Source organism: Chrysochloris asiatica, unplaced genomic scaffold (genome assembly GCF_000296735.1).
Source record: "Chrysochloris asiatica unplaced genomic scaffold, ChrAsi1.0 scaffold00025, whole genome shotgun sequence".
NCBI classification, from domain to species: domain Eukaryota; kingdom Metazoa; phylum Chordata; class Mammalia; order Afrosoricida; family Chrysochloridae; genus Chrysochloris; species Chrysochloris asiatica.
Window position 1 is genome coordinate 16,827,903 of NW_006408543.1, and position 18,167 is coordinate 16,846,069.

Sequence of the window (18,167 nt, forward strand, 5' to 3'; positions counted from 1 at the left end):
TTCTAGAAACTTTGCGTATTCATGTTTAATTTCTTCTACTACCCAGTCGCTTTTCAGCAGGGTGTTATTCAGCTTCCATGTGTTTGACTTAATTTCTTTGATCTTCGTATTGTTGATTTCTAGTTTGATAGCATTGTGATATGAGAAGATGCTTTGTAGTATTTTGATATTTGTAAATTTACGTAGATTTGTTTTGTGTCCTAAAACATGGTCTATTCTAGAGAATGTTCCATGTGCACTCGAAAAAAATGTGTACTTTGCAGTTGTTGGGTTGAATGCTCTGTACACATTTATGAGGTCCAGTTGGCTGGTTGTATTGTTTAGTTTTTCTGTATCTTTGTCAAGCTCCTTTCTGGTTGTTATATCCATTTTTGAGAGTGGTGTATTAAAGTCACCCACTATTATTGTGGATTCATCTATTTCTTTCTTGAAATCTATTAGAGTTTGTTTTATATATTTTGGCACTCTTTCATTGGGAGCATAGATATTTAATATGGTTATTTCGTCTTGTTCAATTGTCCCTTTAATCATGATATAATGTCCATCTTTGTCTATTATACTGGTTTTTGCCTTAAAGTTTATTTTATCTGAGATTAGTACTGCCACTCCTGTTCGCTTTTTATTGGAATTGGCTTGGTATATTTTTTCCCATCCTTTGACTTTTAATCTGTTTTTGTTTCTGTGTCTGAGATGCGTCTCTTGCAGACAGCATATTGAAGGATCTTGTTTTCTTATTCATTCTGTCACCTTCCGTCTCTTAACAGGTGCATTTAATCCATTTACGTTCAGTGTAATTATCGATAGGTATTGATTAATTGCTGTCATTACGTTTTTTTGTGGTGTTGCTGATTCTTTTTTCTTTTTGTCTTTGTTGAATTTGTGATTTTTGTGTTCTTTCTTGTGAGTTTCCTGCTAGATTTAATGTTTTCATATTCTTCTTGGATTTTCATTTTCTTAGTATGTTCTGAAGTGTTAATTTTCTTTGAGGTTGCCTTATAGTCCATTAACTTTTCTGTCCATTTAGTGCAGTCTATTTTATCCTGTAATTGATCTGACCTTCTCCCTATATGGGTCTCTTTTCCTACGTGTTTACCTTCTTTTACACTGTACTTGTTTTGGTCATAGATTGACCTCCCAAAGTCTCTGAGTTTGTTCTTATAGTTTTGTTTTGTTACCAATTCTTCTTTCTGTTGACTTAATTCAGGGAGGTGCTGCCACGTATGTCAGTTTCTGGTTGTTGTCTGTTCTTGTTGGTTCTCAGTCCACAGAACTCCCTTTAGGATGTTTTGTAGTGCAGGGTTGGCTTTGGTAAAATCCCATAGCTTCTGTTTATCCTGGAATGTTTTGATAACACCATCATATTTGATTGATAGCTTTGCTGGATAAAGGATTCTTGGTTGGCAATTTTTTTCTTGCAGGCTTTTATATATGTCTCCCCATTGCCTTCTCGCTTGCATGGTACCTGCTGAGAGATCTGAGCCTAATCTGACTTGCTTGCCTTTGTATGTGACCTTTCTGTGTTCTATGGCTGCTTTCAGAAGCGTCTCCTTATCTTTGAGTTTGGAGAGCTTGACTGTGATATGTCTTGGTGATTTTCTTTTGGGGTTTGCCTTTCTTGGAGTTCGTTGAGCTTCTTGTACGTTTATTTTTTCGCTTTTCAGGATGTTGGAGAAATTTTCTTCCAGTAGTTCTTCGACTATTTCCTTTGTGGACTTGTATGATTCTTCTTGCTCTGGAATGTACCTGGCACATTATTAAAGAATAATTTTCATTTCTGTTCTCAGGAAATAAAAGCTTATTTATAGGTTAGGATTCTTGGTTATAAGCAACAAAATCCGTCTCTGGCTAAGTAACTTAGAAGAGAATATACTGGAAGGCCCCAGGGTAGTCCCCAGCATTGAAGGAGGAGTTGGACATTCTGACCTCGGGAAGGAGAGGGATGGGAACCTCGGCAGGGATCTAGTTAGCAGGACCCAGTGGAGAGTCTCTTCCGGTACAGCTCTCATGGTGCTCTGGGCAAGCTCAGCTCCGGGGCCAGGTTCTGGGAGAGAGATTGGCCCCTCACTGTGGGTGGCAGAGCACCTTGGTTGTCAGTTAGCGAGTCCCATCAAGACTGGTGGGCGGGAAGGCCGAATGAGACGAGGGTTCAAGGAGTAGGGCAGCTTGGCTGAGGGTTGACATTGGTGTTAGTGGAGTTAGGAGGAGGGAAGCTCAGGGTCACAGACCCTGAGCAAGAAAAGACTTTTTTTTCCTCATCCTTCAGTTATTTTCTTGCTAATGTCCCCTCTTTAGAAGCAGAATAAACTGCATTTAAGTCCCAAGAGAGGAAAGGGTAGAGTGTCTCAGAACTTTTCTGATGTGGGGCCTGTGTTTCGCTGCTTTTCAACCTTAGTGTGTACAGCGCAGTCTCTTTGTAACACGGACCTGTGGAGAGTAGTGATGGAAGTAGCTGAAGGAAATTCTTTGATCATAACTGTGTCTAACTTTGGGTTTATGTTTTTTAAGGAACTTAAACAGAACCGAAGTCAGGATATTGATGTCCATCAGCATGAGATGTCAGTGTTGCAGAATGCACATCAACAGAAATTGACAGAAATTACTCGTCGGCATCGAGAAGAATTAAGTGATTATGAAGAACGAATTGAAGAACTTGAAACTCTGTTACAGCAAGGTTCTTAGTTTTGTTAATAATCCTAACCTATTAGAGGACATAATTACATGATATGTGTACCACTCTAGGACCAAGACATGACTGTACACATGGACTAAGGTTAAATAAAGAATGTGTAAACGACTAGTTCTGCTTGCCTGTCCAGAACTGGTAATGGCAGCTACTGTTTGAAGGATTCTGCAAGACTAGAAAGGTCCATTTGCCTTTGTGGTAATCTCTGGATTTCTGTGCAATGTTTGGTGATGATTGTTGTGCTTTCGAGTTGGTTCCAACACATGGTGACCCTGTGTAGGGTTTCTGAGGCTGTAAACCTTTATGGACTCAGAAGGCCTGGTCTTTTTTCCTTGTAGCAGCCTGGAAGAACCCCTCCCCCCCATCCCCCCAATGGTATGACTTGCTTAGGACACACTGGGAATGGTGATCATAGTTTAGTAATAAATTATTTGTTTCACACTCACAAACATAGGCCTTTTTAGTAGTTAATTCCAGTAGTATCTTCCTCCAACTTTTTATTATGGAGTCCCTGGATGGTGCGAATGGTCTACCCAAAGGGACCTTGGAAGAAAGGCCTGACTATCTACTTCCAAAACACGAGCCATTGAAACCCTGACAGAGCACACCTCTACTCTGATGCACTTAGGGTCACCGGGACTCAATATTGACTTGACAACTGGCTATCATGTATTACAGTCATTTAGCGTTTCTTTTTTCAGCTTTTTAAGTTCTGAAGTCTGTTAAGTTTCTGAGTTGTGTATAGCATGCTGTTTATGTCTTGATCCTGACATTTGATACCCTGGATGCATGTTTGTTTTCTAGGTGGCTCAGGAGTTGGAGTAACTGATCACTCTAAAATTCTTGAGATGCAAAAGACTATTCAAATTCTACAAACTGAAAAAGTAGCATCTACTGAAAAAATGGAAGAACTTGAAAATAGAGTAAAAGATGCAGATCAAAAATTATCTTCTGCAGAAAACGACCGAGATGTTTTAAGGAGAGAACAAGAACTGCTAAGTGTGGAGAAGAGACAAATTATTGAAGAATGTGAACGTTTGAAGCTGGACTGTAGTAGATTGCAGTCTTCTGCTAGGCAGCAGAGTGACACTGTGACAGGAAAGGAAGGGATGCCGCCACAGAGGCCATCAGTGGAGGAAGAAGTGCTCAGGCTACAGCAAGCGCTGTCTGGTATACAACATTTGGGACTTATTTCAGATTGCTGTTTCACTGCATGCTAGTTATTTGTTGAGGTGGGATGGGCTCTTAAGAGACACTTGAATAACTGAATACTTGATGGAAATGACTCTCTGGAGTTTGAATAGGATTGTTTTGGATTGATTGCCATAGTAAGCAGGTCATTATTGAAAGGGCTAAGTATTGGCTAGACATCTTAACTTAGTCGTTCCTCACCCTATACATTTTTATATGGAACTAAGTGAATTAGGAGGCCATGTAGAATTCTGAGAAATGTGTATGTACCTAGACTTTGTAGGGAGGAGTATGGGTCTGTTTCTCTTCATGGATGTAGAACTGAATATTTTCTGTGACACATCCGGGTCCTGACTCTTCAGTTAGTAAATGGAACCTTCTTTAAGAATCTGTGTGCTTTTTGGAAATCATCTCACGTATATCTAAGTCAAGGCTTGAGTGATAAGAGCCATGGGTTTTCCATCATTTTTCATGCTCAAAAATACAATTTCATTCACTATACCAGTGTTCTGTGCTGTGAAAAGAATTAGGAAATAAAGTATGCCCAAGTCAGTGTTTGCTCATGCCAGAGGACACAATGGGAACTCTTCCTATGTATGGGTGCCTTTTACGGTGGTCTTTGTCATCTTCTCACAATAAACTTAATGTATGCATTCTTTCAGTTTTGCTCTGGACCTTTCCAGCTCCTATTGTTAAGTGCCATAAAGTTGTTTCCAACTCATAGCGACCCTGTATAGGGTTTCTGAGACTATAAATCTTTGCGGGAGCAGAAAGCCTCATTTTCCTCCCTCAGAATGACTGGTGGGCTCGAAACACTGAATTTGTGGTTCTCAGTCCAGTGATTATCCTATTAGCCACGGCACCCTTGGGTACCAGTATACTCTCCTTCCCTTTCCCCATCTGAATCCCTCAACCAGGTGCTTGTTTGAGCTCCTGATCTGGATGGCCAACTCTCTACCGCATACGTGCGTCCAGACGAAAGTCATCATGTTGTCTTCCTTTCCTGCCTTGGTGATTGGCAGCACTGACCAGTCTCCCAAGACAGAAAGCCTTGTAGGTTCTCTCTCTCGCTGTTCCCTGGCTTAGTAGTATTTCAGGATTGAATCTCCGAGAGAGGGGCTGTAGGGTTTCTCACAGGTGCCTCGGTGCCAGGAGCTGCCATGCAGGCTAGGGGAAGGCTGTGTGCTGGGGTCTGTACTGCTTTCTCCATTGGCTTCAATCACAGCTCTGCTTTTAATAGAGCAAACAAGCAGAGTTTATGGATTTTACACATTCACTTGCTTAAACACAAACCTATTGTGGTAGTTTCTCTTTCCCCTCCTCCCCATTTCTATTGTGACGGAATTATTTCGTCCACTCATAATTTATTTCTTGCCTGGAGAACTACAGCTGATCTCATAATGGAGCAGAGTAGCATAGTGCTTAGGAAGGTTAAGACTGGGTTAGAGTCACTGGTAGCTGTCACTGGTAGCTTCGTGAACATCTTCAGGCCTTGGTGCTTTCCCAAGATCGGAATCCTCCTGCTGTCTTCCTTGTGGTTGTTGAGATGAGGATTCTATGAGCTACTAGCTGCAAAGTAAGGAGACCTGGTGGCGCAGTGGTTGGCTGCTAACTGAAAGGTCAGTGGTTCAAACCTTCCAGCCACTCTGTGGGATAAAGATGTGGGAATCCATTTCCTGTAGAGATTGCTAGCCTTGGAAGCCCTACAGGGCGGTTCTGTGTCCTCGGGTCACTGAGTCAGAATTGATTTGACAGCAGTGGATGGCTGCAGAGTTCTCTGTGGAGCAGTGCCTGGCACATTGCAGAAAAGTGGTAGCTGTTTTGATTTTCCAGTCTTCGTGATTCCTCCTTCAATTCCTATTTTTCATTGTGCAGCCAGAATGACTTCAGAAATAAAAAAAACAGGCTCCTCCCCTGTTTAGTACCTTTGTGGCACCCTGTTGGATGTTAAGATGAAAAGTGTAAACTTCTCAGCTGGGCATATAATGTCCTTCATTGTCTTCTGTCTCCCTATTCAGAAACCTGGTGTAGCACTGGACTGCAAGGTTAGTTTGAACCACAAGGTGGTGGTTCAAGGTTATCAGCAACTCCTTGGAAACTATACAGGGTCTCTGTGAGTGGGAACCAACTCAACAGCACTTAACTGGAGCCACAAATCTCCCTATTCAGTTCTAGCTCTTCCATTTTCCCAGCATTCTAAGGTATTTGCAGTGAATAAGTCAGTGGTCTTGCAAATTTCTTTCTTGTGCTGTCGAGAATCATTTCTATCACCAAGGTCTTATTTTCCAGATACTAATTGTTCTTTTCAACTTTCACAGTACAAGCACCAGTAATTATCAATATATCTTGGTTGCATGTTTGATCAATTTCAGATTATAGAAGTTGGTAGAATTCTTCAGTTTCAGCATCACTAGCTATAGTGGTTGGTGTGTAATATGAATAATAGTGCTATGAGCTGGTCTTTCTTATTGTATGGCTATTATCCTATCACAGACAGTATTGTACTTCAAGACAGATCTTGAAATGCCCCTTTGACGATGAATGTGATGCCAGTCTTCTTTAATTTGTCATTACTAGCATAGTAAGCTATATAGTTGTCAGATTCAAAGTGGCCAATACCAGTCCATTTCAGCTCATTAATGATTAGGATATTGATCTTTATGCGTTCATTTTATCTTTAACAACTTCCAATTTTTTTACAGTGGGCTCAAAGGTAACGATTTTGAGGGTGACTCAGGATCATATAGGGTTTTGTGTGATTGGACCTAGGGTTGCTGTGGGTCAGAACTTACAGGATAGCACCTAATAGCAACAATTTTCCTACTTTGATTATTTGTACAGTCCATATTCCAGTTATTAATGGACATTTGCAGTTGTTTCTTCTCATTTTGAATTGTGTCCCATCAGTAAATGAAGGTCTTGAAAGCTTTGTTCCATTCACGTCATCATTGGAGGGGGGCAGCTCGTCCCCAGTCACATTGTGAGAGCCTCTGACCTGTGGGGCTCTTTTTCCAGTACTATTCCTGACAGTGGTTCACTGCTACTCGTAAGCTTTTCAGTGGCTCAACATTCAGAAGGAGTCCGCTGCCCTTCTTAGCCTGGCTTCGTGTGAGAGCTGCGCTGGGATCTGTCTAGCATGAATGATTCTGCTGGTATTTAAAATGCCAGTGTCTTTGCTTTTAGGATCACAGCAACACGCAAACCACAACGGTACAACACACTGGCAGCTGGTAGCGCTTGGCATAGATAGTTACCATACAAAGGGATTTCAGAAAATTCATGGAAAAATTTCATTATTTTTAATTCTAAATTCCATAAAATTCAGAAGTCCCCTCTTAATTGATGTATTTAAAGACTTTTAATATCAAATAAACTCATTTCTTTTTACAGATGCTGAAAATGAAATAGTGAGACTGAAAAGTTTAAGCCAGGTAAAGTCATTTTAAGTGAGAAAGCTTTTGGCATTTGTTCTCTAAAAACAAAAAAAGTATTATGCTTTATTACAATTTACTAATTTTGTGTTTTATTATACTCCTGTGAAATTGCCCTAGGAAGTTTCATCCCAGTAATTTTATATCTGTTAATTGAAGACAGCAAGCCTTTGTATCTTATAGCAACGAATTAGAAAAATTTATGTGATTACAAATATCGAGGGATTTGATCCATTTGACATTTGTTCCATATGTAGAAGTAGTAGAAGTAGATCCTGTATTGAGAAGCAAGGAAGGCATTGTGGTTTTCCTAATGGGATTGTTTCTGTTTTCTAATGAGGACAGATGATTGTGTCAATATATTGTATATTTTTTCAAAAGTAATAAAGAAGACCTTTTGTCTGTCAAATGGAGTTCTGGTGTGGTGCTGTGGCTTAATGTGCTGGACTGCAAGTTCAGTTTGAACTGCAAGGTTCGCGGTTCAAGCTCACCAGCCACTCCTTGGAAACCCTATACGGGGTCTCTATGAATCAGAACTGACTTGATGGCACTTAACTGCAACACAACAACAGTGTCTATTAAATGAACTGACTGGCTTTCCATGGCTAGCTAATGTCAGCCCCTACCTCACTAAAGAGCATTGAGTAGAAATACACAGTTGTATGGTGGGCTTTTTTTGTGTGTGAACCTGAAATTTCTTATTGCTTAGCTGACAACACATTGTTTTCACATTTTTGTAGGATAACAGTCTCACTGAAGACAATCTGAAACTCCAGGAGCATGTCCAAGCTTTAGAAAATAAGAATTCACTATTGAATCAAGAAAAGGTGGGTGCTGTAAAAATGGGGGCAGGTTTAAAAGTGTGTGCATATTATATATGACAAGCAAAGACCCAAGTACATATCGAAATGGAATATGTCTGTACTGAGAGTCCTGAGCATCCAGCTGATCTCACTGATGCTTGTCAGGCCGGGTTAGAGAAGCTGGGCAAGGTCCAGAGTATGAGAGGCTGGCCAGTGATAAGCTGAGTGAGTGCACAGATAGGAGCAGACAGAGCAGCTGGAGTAAAGGCCCTGATTTGCTTTCACGTGAGGAATTGACACAGCGTATACACAGGTGGGTGGAAGATGTGGAGTGGCATGGTGTATGGTAACTGTCGATACTGCTTGTCTGCCCCAGGATGTGTGCACTGTAGTCAATAGGATTTTTTTCTCTGCGATGAGAGGGAAAGGGGGCTAGAAATGGCGTCTTTCTAGCATGGGGTTGGTTGTTGTTGTTATGTGCTGTGGAGTCGGTTCCGACTCATAGCGACTCTGCACAGGGTTTCCGAGGCTGTTAATCTTTATGGGAGCAGAACGCCTCATCTTTCTCCCGTGGAGCACCTGGTAGTTTCAAACTGCTGACCTTGCGGTTCGCAGCCCGATTTGTAACCACTACGCTGTAATACAGTGTTGCTGTTGTTAAATGCTCTTGAGTCGGTTCCGACCATAGCGACCCGGTATAGGGTTTCCGAGGAGCAGCTGGTAAGCTTGAACTACTGACCTTGCAGTTCAAACGGCTCTGCAGTCTGGCGCATTAACCCACAGTGCCACAGCAGGAGTCCAGTAGTGGGGTAGAGAGGAGTATTTCTACATTTGTACCATTTGGGGGTATAATTCCATGGCATAGCAGATGCTTAAGTATAGCAAAGATTTAGCTGGTGTTACTAAGTTAAAGATCAGTGTCGCAACTCAATGTAAATTCTTCTTTTCTTTTAAGTAATACATAAGGTGGAAAAAAAATCAGACTGCACAGTATCCTTTGTGCATCTGTTGCTTGGTCTCTTTCTCCAGAGACAGTCCTTGTTGTCAATTTTTATATATCTTTCCAGACTCTATTTATATACACATGTGAATTACTTTTTAAAAAACCACTTAATTCAGCTTACTGTTCATACATACCCTAACATTATGTCTTGGACAGCATTTCATGTGAGTATGTGGACTGTGTTTGTCAAAGTAGGTACTGTTGGCATTTAGCCAGGGGGATTCTTAGTTGTATGGACTAGCCTATATGTTGCAAGAGCCTTGCCCTTACTCTTCATACCTAGTAAATGCCAGTTGTGTCTCCCAATCACTTTAAAGACCAAACTGCCCTCTCGCCTTCTCAACCCCCTTGGGCATCTTTCCTTTGTTTTGTTTCTGCGTTTATTGCAGTCTGCCTTTCAGTTCTTCTCTGTGTATTTTGTAGTTTGTAGAAAACTGCACAGTGCTGGTCTGGCCTGCAACCCTCTGTGATAATTTTGCGTAGGGAAAGTTCTCAACAGTAAAATGTTTGTAGAAAGAAACAGGTCTAGATGACATTTACACCTTGTTACATCTTGACTTGAATTACAGAAATGTTTTGAAGCTACAAATAAAATTGCACATGAATTCTGAGGTTTGTTTTATACTTTTTCCTTTCTTTTTTAAATGGAGTGTGCTGGATGTCTGTATAATTTTGTTCATATGACAGCAGAACCTGGAAAAGCTGTTGCTGCTATTGATGCATAACACTGCGATTGGTCTTTTTATGTAAATATACGTGTGTGTGTGTGTGTGTATATATATATATATATATATATATAATTTGAATTTTTGGAAACTTTAGCTGTGCTGTCAACTTTGGAAAAAGTATCCCAGTTGTACAGTGTTGAGTTGGCATTATGCAGCCATATTGGTCTAGAAATGTTAAGCTTAATTTATTTTTTTTCCATTTGTATAGGGGTAACACACTGTATTAAATATGTAAGGTCTTATCTACATAGGTTTGATTACAGAAACTAATAAAGTACTCTCTAAATAATGAAAAAAATTGCATATGAATGCTGAAGATGTGATTTGTTGATTATTGAATTTTAAAAATCATTATTGAGATATAGCTCAGTGTTTCCGATAAGGAGTGTTTAAAACAGAGTTCATGATTACATATCTATATTTCATTTTTGATGTCTTTTCTTACAATTTATAATAATATTGTTTTCCCCTTTTATTACTTAAGGAAGAACTTCAAATATCACTTTTAAAATTGAATAATGAATATGAAATAATTAAAAGTACAGCTACAAGAGAAATGAATTTGGATTCAGAATTAAATGAATTAAGACTTAATTTGGAGGCAAAGGAGCAAGAACTCAATCAGAGTATCACTGAAAAGGAAGTACTGGTAGCTGAGCTAGAAGAACTGGACAAACAGAATCAAGAAGCTACCAAGGTAACACTATAGCAAAGACAGTGAGGTAGCACATACCACTCAGGAGACTGAACGCTGCAGCAACAAGCACAAATAGTGGGTATAACTTAATTTTATGGATTAATGAATCTTTTCGTTCATTGATGCTCGTTGGTCACAAGGATTGGCAAACAATCTGTAAAGTGCTCGAGAGTCAGTTTTGCTGCCTTTGTAAGGCACATAGTGTCAGTTGTAAAATAATCCAACCATTGTAATGTAAAAGCAGTTTCAGCAAACTGAAATGAAAACAAGCTATAAATGGTGAAAAGAGAGAATATATCAACTTGAAGCAAGCAAATGAGCATGACAGTGTTCCAGTCAAACTTTGTTTACAGAAACAGACAATAGTTCTGAATTGTCGCTGGAGTTGGTGTTTGCTGACCCTGGTCTAGTGTTTAAAGACTAAATAACAGATGCATGTAATATACCTTCTTTGATTTTGAATTCTTTACAGTGGTAAAATCGATTTGCCATAAGGTATTGGCTAATAATTGTCTAGGAGATACTGAGATTTAAAAGGTGGGTTTTAAAGAAAAATTTGAATTGTTTCAGGATTACTCCTTTATGTATGATACATAAAATTTTAAGCAAATTAATTTTTCTTTCAGCACATGATTTTGATGAAAGATCAACTGTCAAAGCAACAAAATGAAGGTGATCACATGGTCAGCAAACTGAAACAAGATATAAATGATGAAAAAGAGAGAGTACATCAACTTGAAGCTGATAAAATGAACATTACTAAGGAGTTAGAGACACAGAAAGAAAAGTTAATTCAAAGTGAACAGGCCCGTAATGAATTACATGTAACCAAACAGACACTTGAGGGGAAAGTAGAAGATTTAGTAGATCAGCTAAATAAGTTGCAAAACAATAATTTGAACACCCAGAAGGAGAACTTTGAACTTAGGGAACAGATGAGACAGAATGAGGAGGAGCTTTCCCGAGTCAGGAATGAGTTCACCCAGGCTCGTAGTCAGCTCTCTGACAGTAGCTTTCAGGATGATTTGCTTAAAGAAAGGGAAGAGGAAGTTAGAAACTTAAAGCAAGATCTTTCACAAATGGAACACATCAGTGAAAATCTGGAGAAAGTTGCTTTTGATCTCAAACTGGAAAATGAAAAGTTAGTTTTAGCATGTGAAGATGTGAAACATCAGTTGGAGGAATCACTTGCTGGTAAGAGCCAGATTTCTCTGGAAAAGGACACCGTTGTGGAGGCTCTAAAAGTGGAGAAAGAACATTTAGAAGCGGAATTATGTCAGGCTGAGAAGAGGTTCTTGGAACAAACAAACAAGTATGAGCGTACCATCGAAGAACTGTCACATGCTCGTAACCTGAATAGCTCAACCTTACAACAGGAACACGAGCATTTCATCAAACTCAGTCAGGAGAAAGACTTTGAAATATCAGAACTCAAAAAGGATATTGAGCAGGTGAATGCTGATCATCAGGAAACTAAGGAAACCTTGTCATCTAGTTTAGAAGAACAGAAGCAATTGGCACAACTTTTGAAAGAGAAAGAAATGTTTATCGAGAAACTTCAAGGAAAAAGTTCAGAACTTCAGGAGGAGTTAGACAAATGTACTCAGGCCTTAAGGAAAAATGAAATATCAAAGCAAATCATCGAGGAAAAAGACAAAAGTCTTGCATCTATGAAAGAGGAAAACAATCATCTGAAAGAAGAACTGGAACGACTCAGAGAACAGCAGAGTCGAGCTCCACCTGTGGCTGACCCTAAAACACGAGACATCGTTACAGAGCTGGAATCGGAGGTGTCTCAGCTAAATATAATAAAGGGTGATCTTGAGGAGGAAATCAAGCATTACCAAGAGGTCATCAAAGATCAAAATCAGAGTCAGATGCAACTACTTCAGTCTTTACAGGAGCAGAAGAAGGAAATGGATGAGTTTCAATCCCAGCATGAGCAAATGAATGTCACACATACCCAGCTCTTTATGGAGAAAGATGAGGAAATTCAGAATCTGCAAAAAACAGTTGAACAAATCAAAACCCAGCTACGTGAAGAAAGACAGGACATTCAAACAGAGAATCCTGACATTTTTCAAGAAACCAAAGTTCAGAGTCTTAATATAGAAAATGGAAGTGAAAAGCATGATTTATCAAAAGGTGAAACAGAAAGACTAGTGAAAGGGATAAAAGAGCGTGAATTGGAGATCAAGCTGCTAAATGAAAAGAATATATCTTTAACGAAACAGATTGATCAGCTGTCCAAGGATGAGGTTGGTAAACTAACTGAGATCATCCAGCAGAAGGATTCTGAGATACAGGCTCTTCACGCTCGGATCTCCTCAGCTTCCTACAGCCAAGATGTGTACTTTCAACAGCAGCAGCAAGCGTATGCCATGGAAAGAGAGAATGTATTAGCTGTTTTGAATGAGAAGACTCGGGAAAATAGCCATCTAAAAACAGAGTACTACAAAATGATGGACATAGTTGCTGCCAAAGAGGCAGCCCTCATTAACCTACAAGATGAAAATAAGAAATTGGCCACAAGATTTGAAAGCAGTGGCCAAGATATGTTTAGAGAAACGGTCCAGAATTTATCACGTATCATTCGAGAGAAAGACATCGAAATAGATGCGTTAAGTCAGAAGTGCCAGACTTTATTGACAGTTCTGCAGACATCCAGCACTGATAATGTGCTCGGAAGTGTTAATAGTAATCAGTTTGAGGAGCTTTTGCAGGAGCGTGATAAATTGAAACAGCAAGTGAAGAAGATGGAGGAGTGGAAACAGCAGGTGATGACCACAGTGCAGAACATGCAGCGTGAGTCTGCCCAGCTCCAGGAGGAGCTTCATCAACTGCAGGCGCAGGTTTCTGTGGACAGCGATCATAATTCTCAATTACAGGTGGACTATACTGGCCTGATCCAAAGTTATGAACAGAATGAGACCAAACTCAAAAATTTCGGTCAGGAATTAGCCCAAGTACAGCACAGCATTGGGCAGCTTTGCAGCACCAAGGACCTTCTTCTGGGCAAACTGGGTGTTATTCCACCACACTTCCGCTCTGGCTCTTCCAGCACTTCCCAGTCAGCCGAATCTCGGAGGGAAAGTAAGTCTGAGAAGCTGAGCGAGGCTTCTGAGTTGCTTCAACACGAGATTGAAGACCTGAGACAGTCACTGAAGGAAAAAGATGCCACGATTAGAACTCTGCAGGAAAACAATCACAGGTTGTCTGATTCTATCGCTGCCACCTCAGAGCAAGGAAGGAGAGAGCATGAGCAAAGTGATTCCGAAATGAAGCAGATAAAGGAGAAACAAGAAGTTTTGCAGAAGTTACTTAAGGAAAAAGACCTCTTAATTAAAGCCAAAAGCGACCAGTTACTGTCTTTAAATGAAAGCTTCACTAACAAAGCAAATGAGAATGAACTTTTGAGGCAGGCAGTAACAAACCTGAAAGAGAGAATATTGATGTTAGAAATGGACATTTCTAAACTAAAAGAGGAAAACGAAAAAATAGTGGAAGCGTCCAGGGGAAAGGAAACTGAGTATCAAGCCCTGCAAGAGACTAACGCAAAGTTTTCTATGATGCTGCGTGAGAAGGAGTTCGAAAGCCACACGATGAAGGAGAAGGCCCTTGCGTTTGAGCAGCTGTTAAAAGAAAAAGAACAGGTATGTTTCGGAAGGACTGTTGGGGGGGTGGTGGGGGAGTTGTCTCTGCAGAGGAATTTGGATTTTATGCATTTAGAAACACTTATTTCATGGCTTCGTGATTCATTCTAAATAAATTCTCCTCAGACACATCTGGGAGTTTCTCCCCCAGGTTACTAAATACTCCCAAATATTTTTCATACCGTGTTAACTTTTTGCATCCTGTTAAGTAGAGAAAGAATTTAGCAGTAATTGTTTTTCTTGAGGAAATAGAAATGTTATGTGAAGGAATTTTGAAGTCACTAAGAATCCTTTTAGGTGCGTTTCCACAGCAGCTCGTATGAGTGATATTGTAGCGACTTGTTATGTAAGGAGTCCTGGTGTGGTGTTGTATGATAAGTACTGAACTAACCTCAGGGTCAGTGGTTCAAACCCATCAGCTGCTCCTTGGAAACTGTATTCAGGGTTGCTCTGAGTTGGAACCATCTCCACTGCATTTAACAACACAACAACTTGTATGTAAAGAGAAGCACCCTGAAATATGCCCTCCACTTTACGTTGAATGTGTTTGACCATTATATGCAGTAAGAAATGCATTTGACATTGTGGCCCAGTCAGCATGTGTGTGTGCGCGTGCTTGCTTGCATGTGGGTATATATGTCTGTAAAACGGAAACAAAAGCCTGAAGATTCAGAAATGAGTCTCGGTACATGTGAAACTCTTATTTTAAAAAAGATAAAAGGAGAAGTCATAAAATGACTTTTTGATGAGTCACCAATTCAAAGTCAACCTGGAAGTTGGCAGGTGTTCACCACAAGTTGGCTATTGAGTGTGGTCAAGTGGGCACTGACTCATAGTGACCTCAGGGGGCAGGGTGGAGCTGCCCCGTATAGTCTTGTTGGCTCTTCTCTATGGAAGCAGGTCACTAGATCTTTCACTCACAGAACCACTGAGTGGGTTTGAACTGCCAACCTTTTGAGTTAGCAGCCAAGCACTTAACTGTTTGCATCACCAGGGCTCCTTTTTCACAAACTCGGCTTGGTAAATACTTCTGTCCCAGGGCTTTCAGTAGCGAGTTTTTATCTTACTAGCTTATTTAACTCTGGAAAATGGTGACCTCACTAGTCAGGAGGAGTGGTGGGCTAATAAGCATTGGACTGCTCACCAAAAGATCAGCTGGCTGCTCAAACCCGCCAGCCACTCCACAGGAGAGAAACACGGCAGGCTGTTTTCATGAAGATTTATATATAGCCTCAGAAACCTCTGTCCTTAGAGGGTCTCTCTGAGTTGGAAAGGACTCCACAGCAGTGGGTGTAGTTTGGATTTATCCAGGAGGAGGTGTTGAAATAAAGAGCAGATGGTTTTACCTTTTGACTTCAGTCATTTGTCCTGGGGTACAAATTATGTATGCATTAAAGATAGGGAAAGCTTATGTGAAAACTTAAAACGATGCTAAGCTGTGGTACCGTAGGGGTCACGAATTGGGCTGCTAGCCGCAAGGTCAGCAGTTTGAAACTACCAGCGGTTACACGGGAGAAAGATGAGGCGGTCTGCTGCCGTAAAGTTTATACAGCCTCAGAAACCCTGTGTAGGGTCGCTATGAGTCGGAACCAACTCCACGGCACATAACAACAGCAAGAAGCTGTGAATAGATTGATTTGACCTGCTTATTTAAAATAGAGAAAAGATTTAGTGGTGAATAGCCTAATACCTGTTTTGTGCCTTAAACTCTGGCAGTGAAGGGTTCTCTCTTTTCTGCGGTGGTTGCTGTACTGTGCTTGCGCGGAGTACATGCTGAAATACATTTCTGTTCTTCTGTAGCAAGATAGCCTCTCATGAAACGCCTGTTCTAGTGCAGTCGGCCATGGCCATGAAATAAGTGACCGCCTCTCCTGGGTGTTGTCACTTTGTCTTAACTACAATTATATGGACCTAATAGCAGGTTTTCTGTGGCTGCTTAAACAACACATACTTTTATTGGCTGATTGTGTGGTATGTGAACAGTTTGGTAAATTTGATCAGATTTTTTTTTTTCACATAAAAAGAAAAATCCAAACACATTTTTTCTTTTATAACAGTTTGAGATTTATAGAAGGGTTGCAAAAGTAATGTAGTTCCCATGTACATTAGAGAGCTCTGTTTCCCTTTATTGGAAACCCATTACATGGCTGTGCTACATTTGCCACAAATCATGGAGTGACATTGTTAACATTAACTGAAGTTCCTGCTCCATTCAGATTTCTTTGATTCTTACTAGGTGCCATTTTCTTGTCATAGGACTGGATCCAGGAGCTCACATGACATTAAGTCATTGTGTCTCTTTATGCGATTCTAGATAGTGACTGCTGACCGTTTCTCTGACTTACTTAATGATCCTGCCATGACCTTATCAGTTCTGACTCACAGTGTCCCCGTGTACCACAGACTGAAACATACAGCTAACTAACTAAGTTAATGATTTTCTGAATTAAATGTCTTTTTAAAATTGGAATTTTCTTTAAAGCTAAGGTTCTTTGTTTTCCAAAGGGCAAGACTGGGGAGTTGAATCAACTTTTAAATGCAGTAAAGTCAATGCAGGAGAAAACAGTTGTGTTTCAACAGGAGAGAGACCAAGTCATGTTGGCCCTGAAGCAGAAGCAGATGGAAAACAGTGCCCAGCAGAACCAGGTAGGCTTCACTTTAAATGGACCGTGTGGCTGGCAATGTGCACAGCAACTGTTAAGTAAGAAAACGGGAAAGGTGATCAAATGTCATGAACTCAGCTCTTGGGTGATTTTTCATTGTTTTTCTCTGATACGCTGTAGTGGGATTTTGATCTCTCAGGGTGTTTTATTTAGTTCCATTTTCAAAAGTGAAAACCAAAGGGCGAATAAAGTACAAACCATGGTCGATCATAGGTATAAGGAGACAAATGAGATATACTGAAAACGTGGACTAGCACACTGAGACCAGGACGGTATAAAGTTCCACTTTCCATGGTGGCTGTGGTAGTTGAGAATTTACAAAGTCAAATTTCCAGATGATTATTCAAGGTGATTTCTGGAGAATTTTTCCTAGCATAGAGACATCGTGTTGTTGTTAAGTACCATCGAGCCAGTTCCTACTCACAGCCATCCTATGTAAGGTTTTTGAGGAGTGGCTGGTTAGCAGTCCAGTGCTTATCCTATAGCACCACACCATAGTGTACAATTAATGCACTTCTGTGATGGAAAAAAGCTTTGACAACAAATCTTTTGATTTGTAGGGGGCAAATGGGAACATTTTGTAGAAGAAAAATAAAGAAATGTCCTCTGCCTAGGTTCAACATTTGCGTGACAAAGAATTACGCTTAAACCAGGAGCTAGAGAGATTGCGTAACCATCTTTTAGAATCAGAAGATTCTTATACTCGTGAAGCTTTGGCTGCAGAAGATAGAGAGGCTAAACTAAGAAAGAAAGTCACCGCATTGGAGGAAAAGCTAGCTTCATCCTCTAATGCAATGGAAAATGCCAGGTAACGAAAAATATTTTAGCATTGACTGTAATTGAACACTTCTTGAATGTCACACTCAGCATTTTTTCATCTATTAGCTCATTTTAGTCTCAAGAAATTCTTTATCTCCACTTTACAGAGTACTCTGCCCCAGGTCTCTCTCTCTCATACACACAGCTCACGTGGGTTTCAGGCTTGGATCTGTGACTGTGTGCAAACTGAGATCTCTGAATGTTAACCATCATCCGAGCTCATTGCCCCTCACCACTGGGATCTGAGACTTGCATTCTGTCTGAATCAGCTTTGTCAGGCTCCCAAAGAACAAATGTATGGGTTTTCTATCTGTAACTCAGTGATCTAAGGTTGAACTAGTGTGGCTATTAGCATAGAGAGAGAGGTAAAGAACTAGGCTATGGTGAATCTGGGAGTTTTAGAACTTTTGAGTCACCAGGGGTACTCCTTTTATATTTTAAAATGTTTAATTAGATATTTTAAAATTTCCTCAATAAAATGCTTCTTTCCTAGTCC

The 18,167-nt window shown here is 40.3% G+C and overlaps 1 protein-coding gene across 1 annotated transcript in view; it reads left to right on the plus strand.

Moving 5' to 3' along the window:
• TRIP11 (thyroid hormone receptor interactor 11) overlaps positions 1–18,167 on the plus strand; it is a 90,584-nt gene that overhangs the window by 31,854 nt on the left and 40,563 nt on the right. Inside the window, exons 6-13 of the mRNA XM_006839567.1 lie at positions 2,506–2,671; positions 3,488–3,853; positions 7,265–7,305; positions 8,046–8,132; positions 10,324–10,536; positions 11,163–14,189; positions 16,695–16,835; positions 17,467–17,660. Coding sequence (XP_006839630.1) covers positions 2,506–2,671; positions 3,488–3,853; positions 7,265–7,305; positions 8,046–8,132; positions 10,324–10,536; positions 11,163–14,189; positions 16,695–16,835; positions 17,467–17,660 — 4,235 coding nt within the window. The remainder of the gene's footprint in view (positions 1–2,505; positions 2,672–3,487; positions 3,854–7,264; positions 7,306–8,045; positions 8,133–10,323; positions 10,537–11,162; positions 14,190–16,694; positions 16,836–17,466; positions 17,661–18,167) is intronic.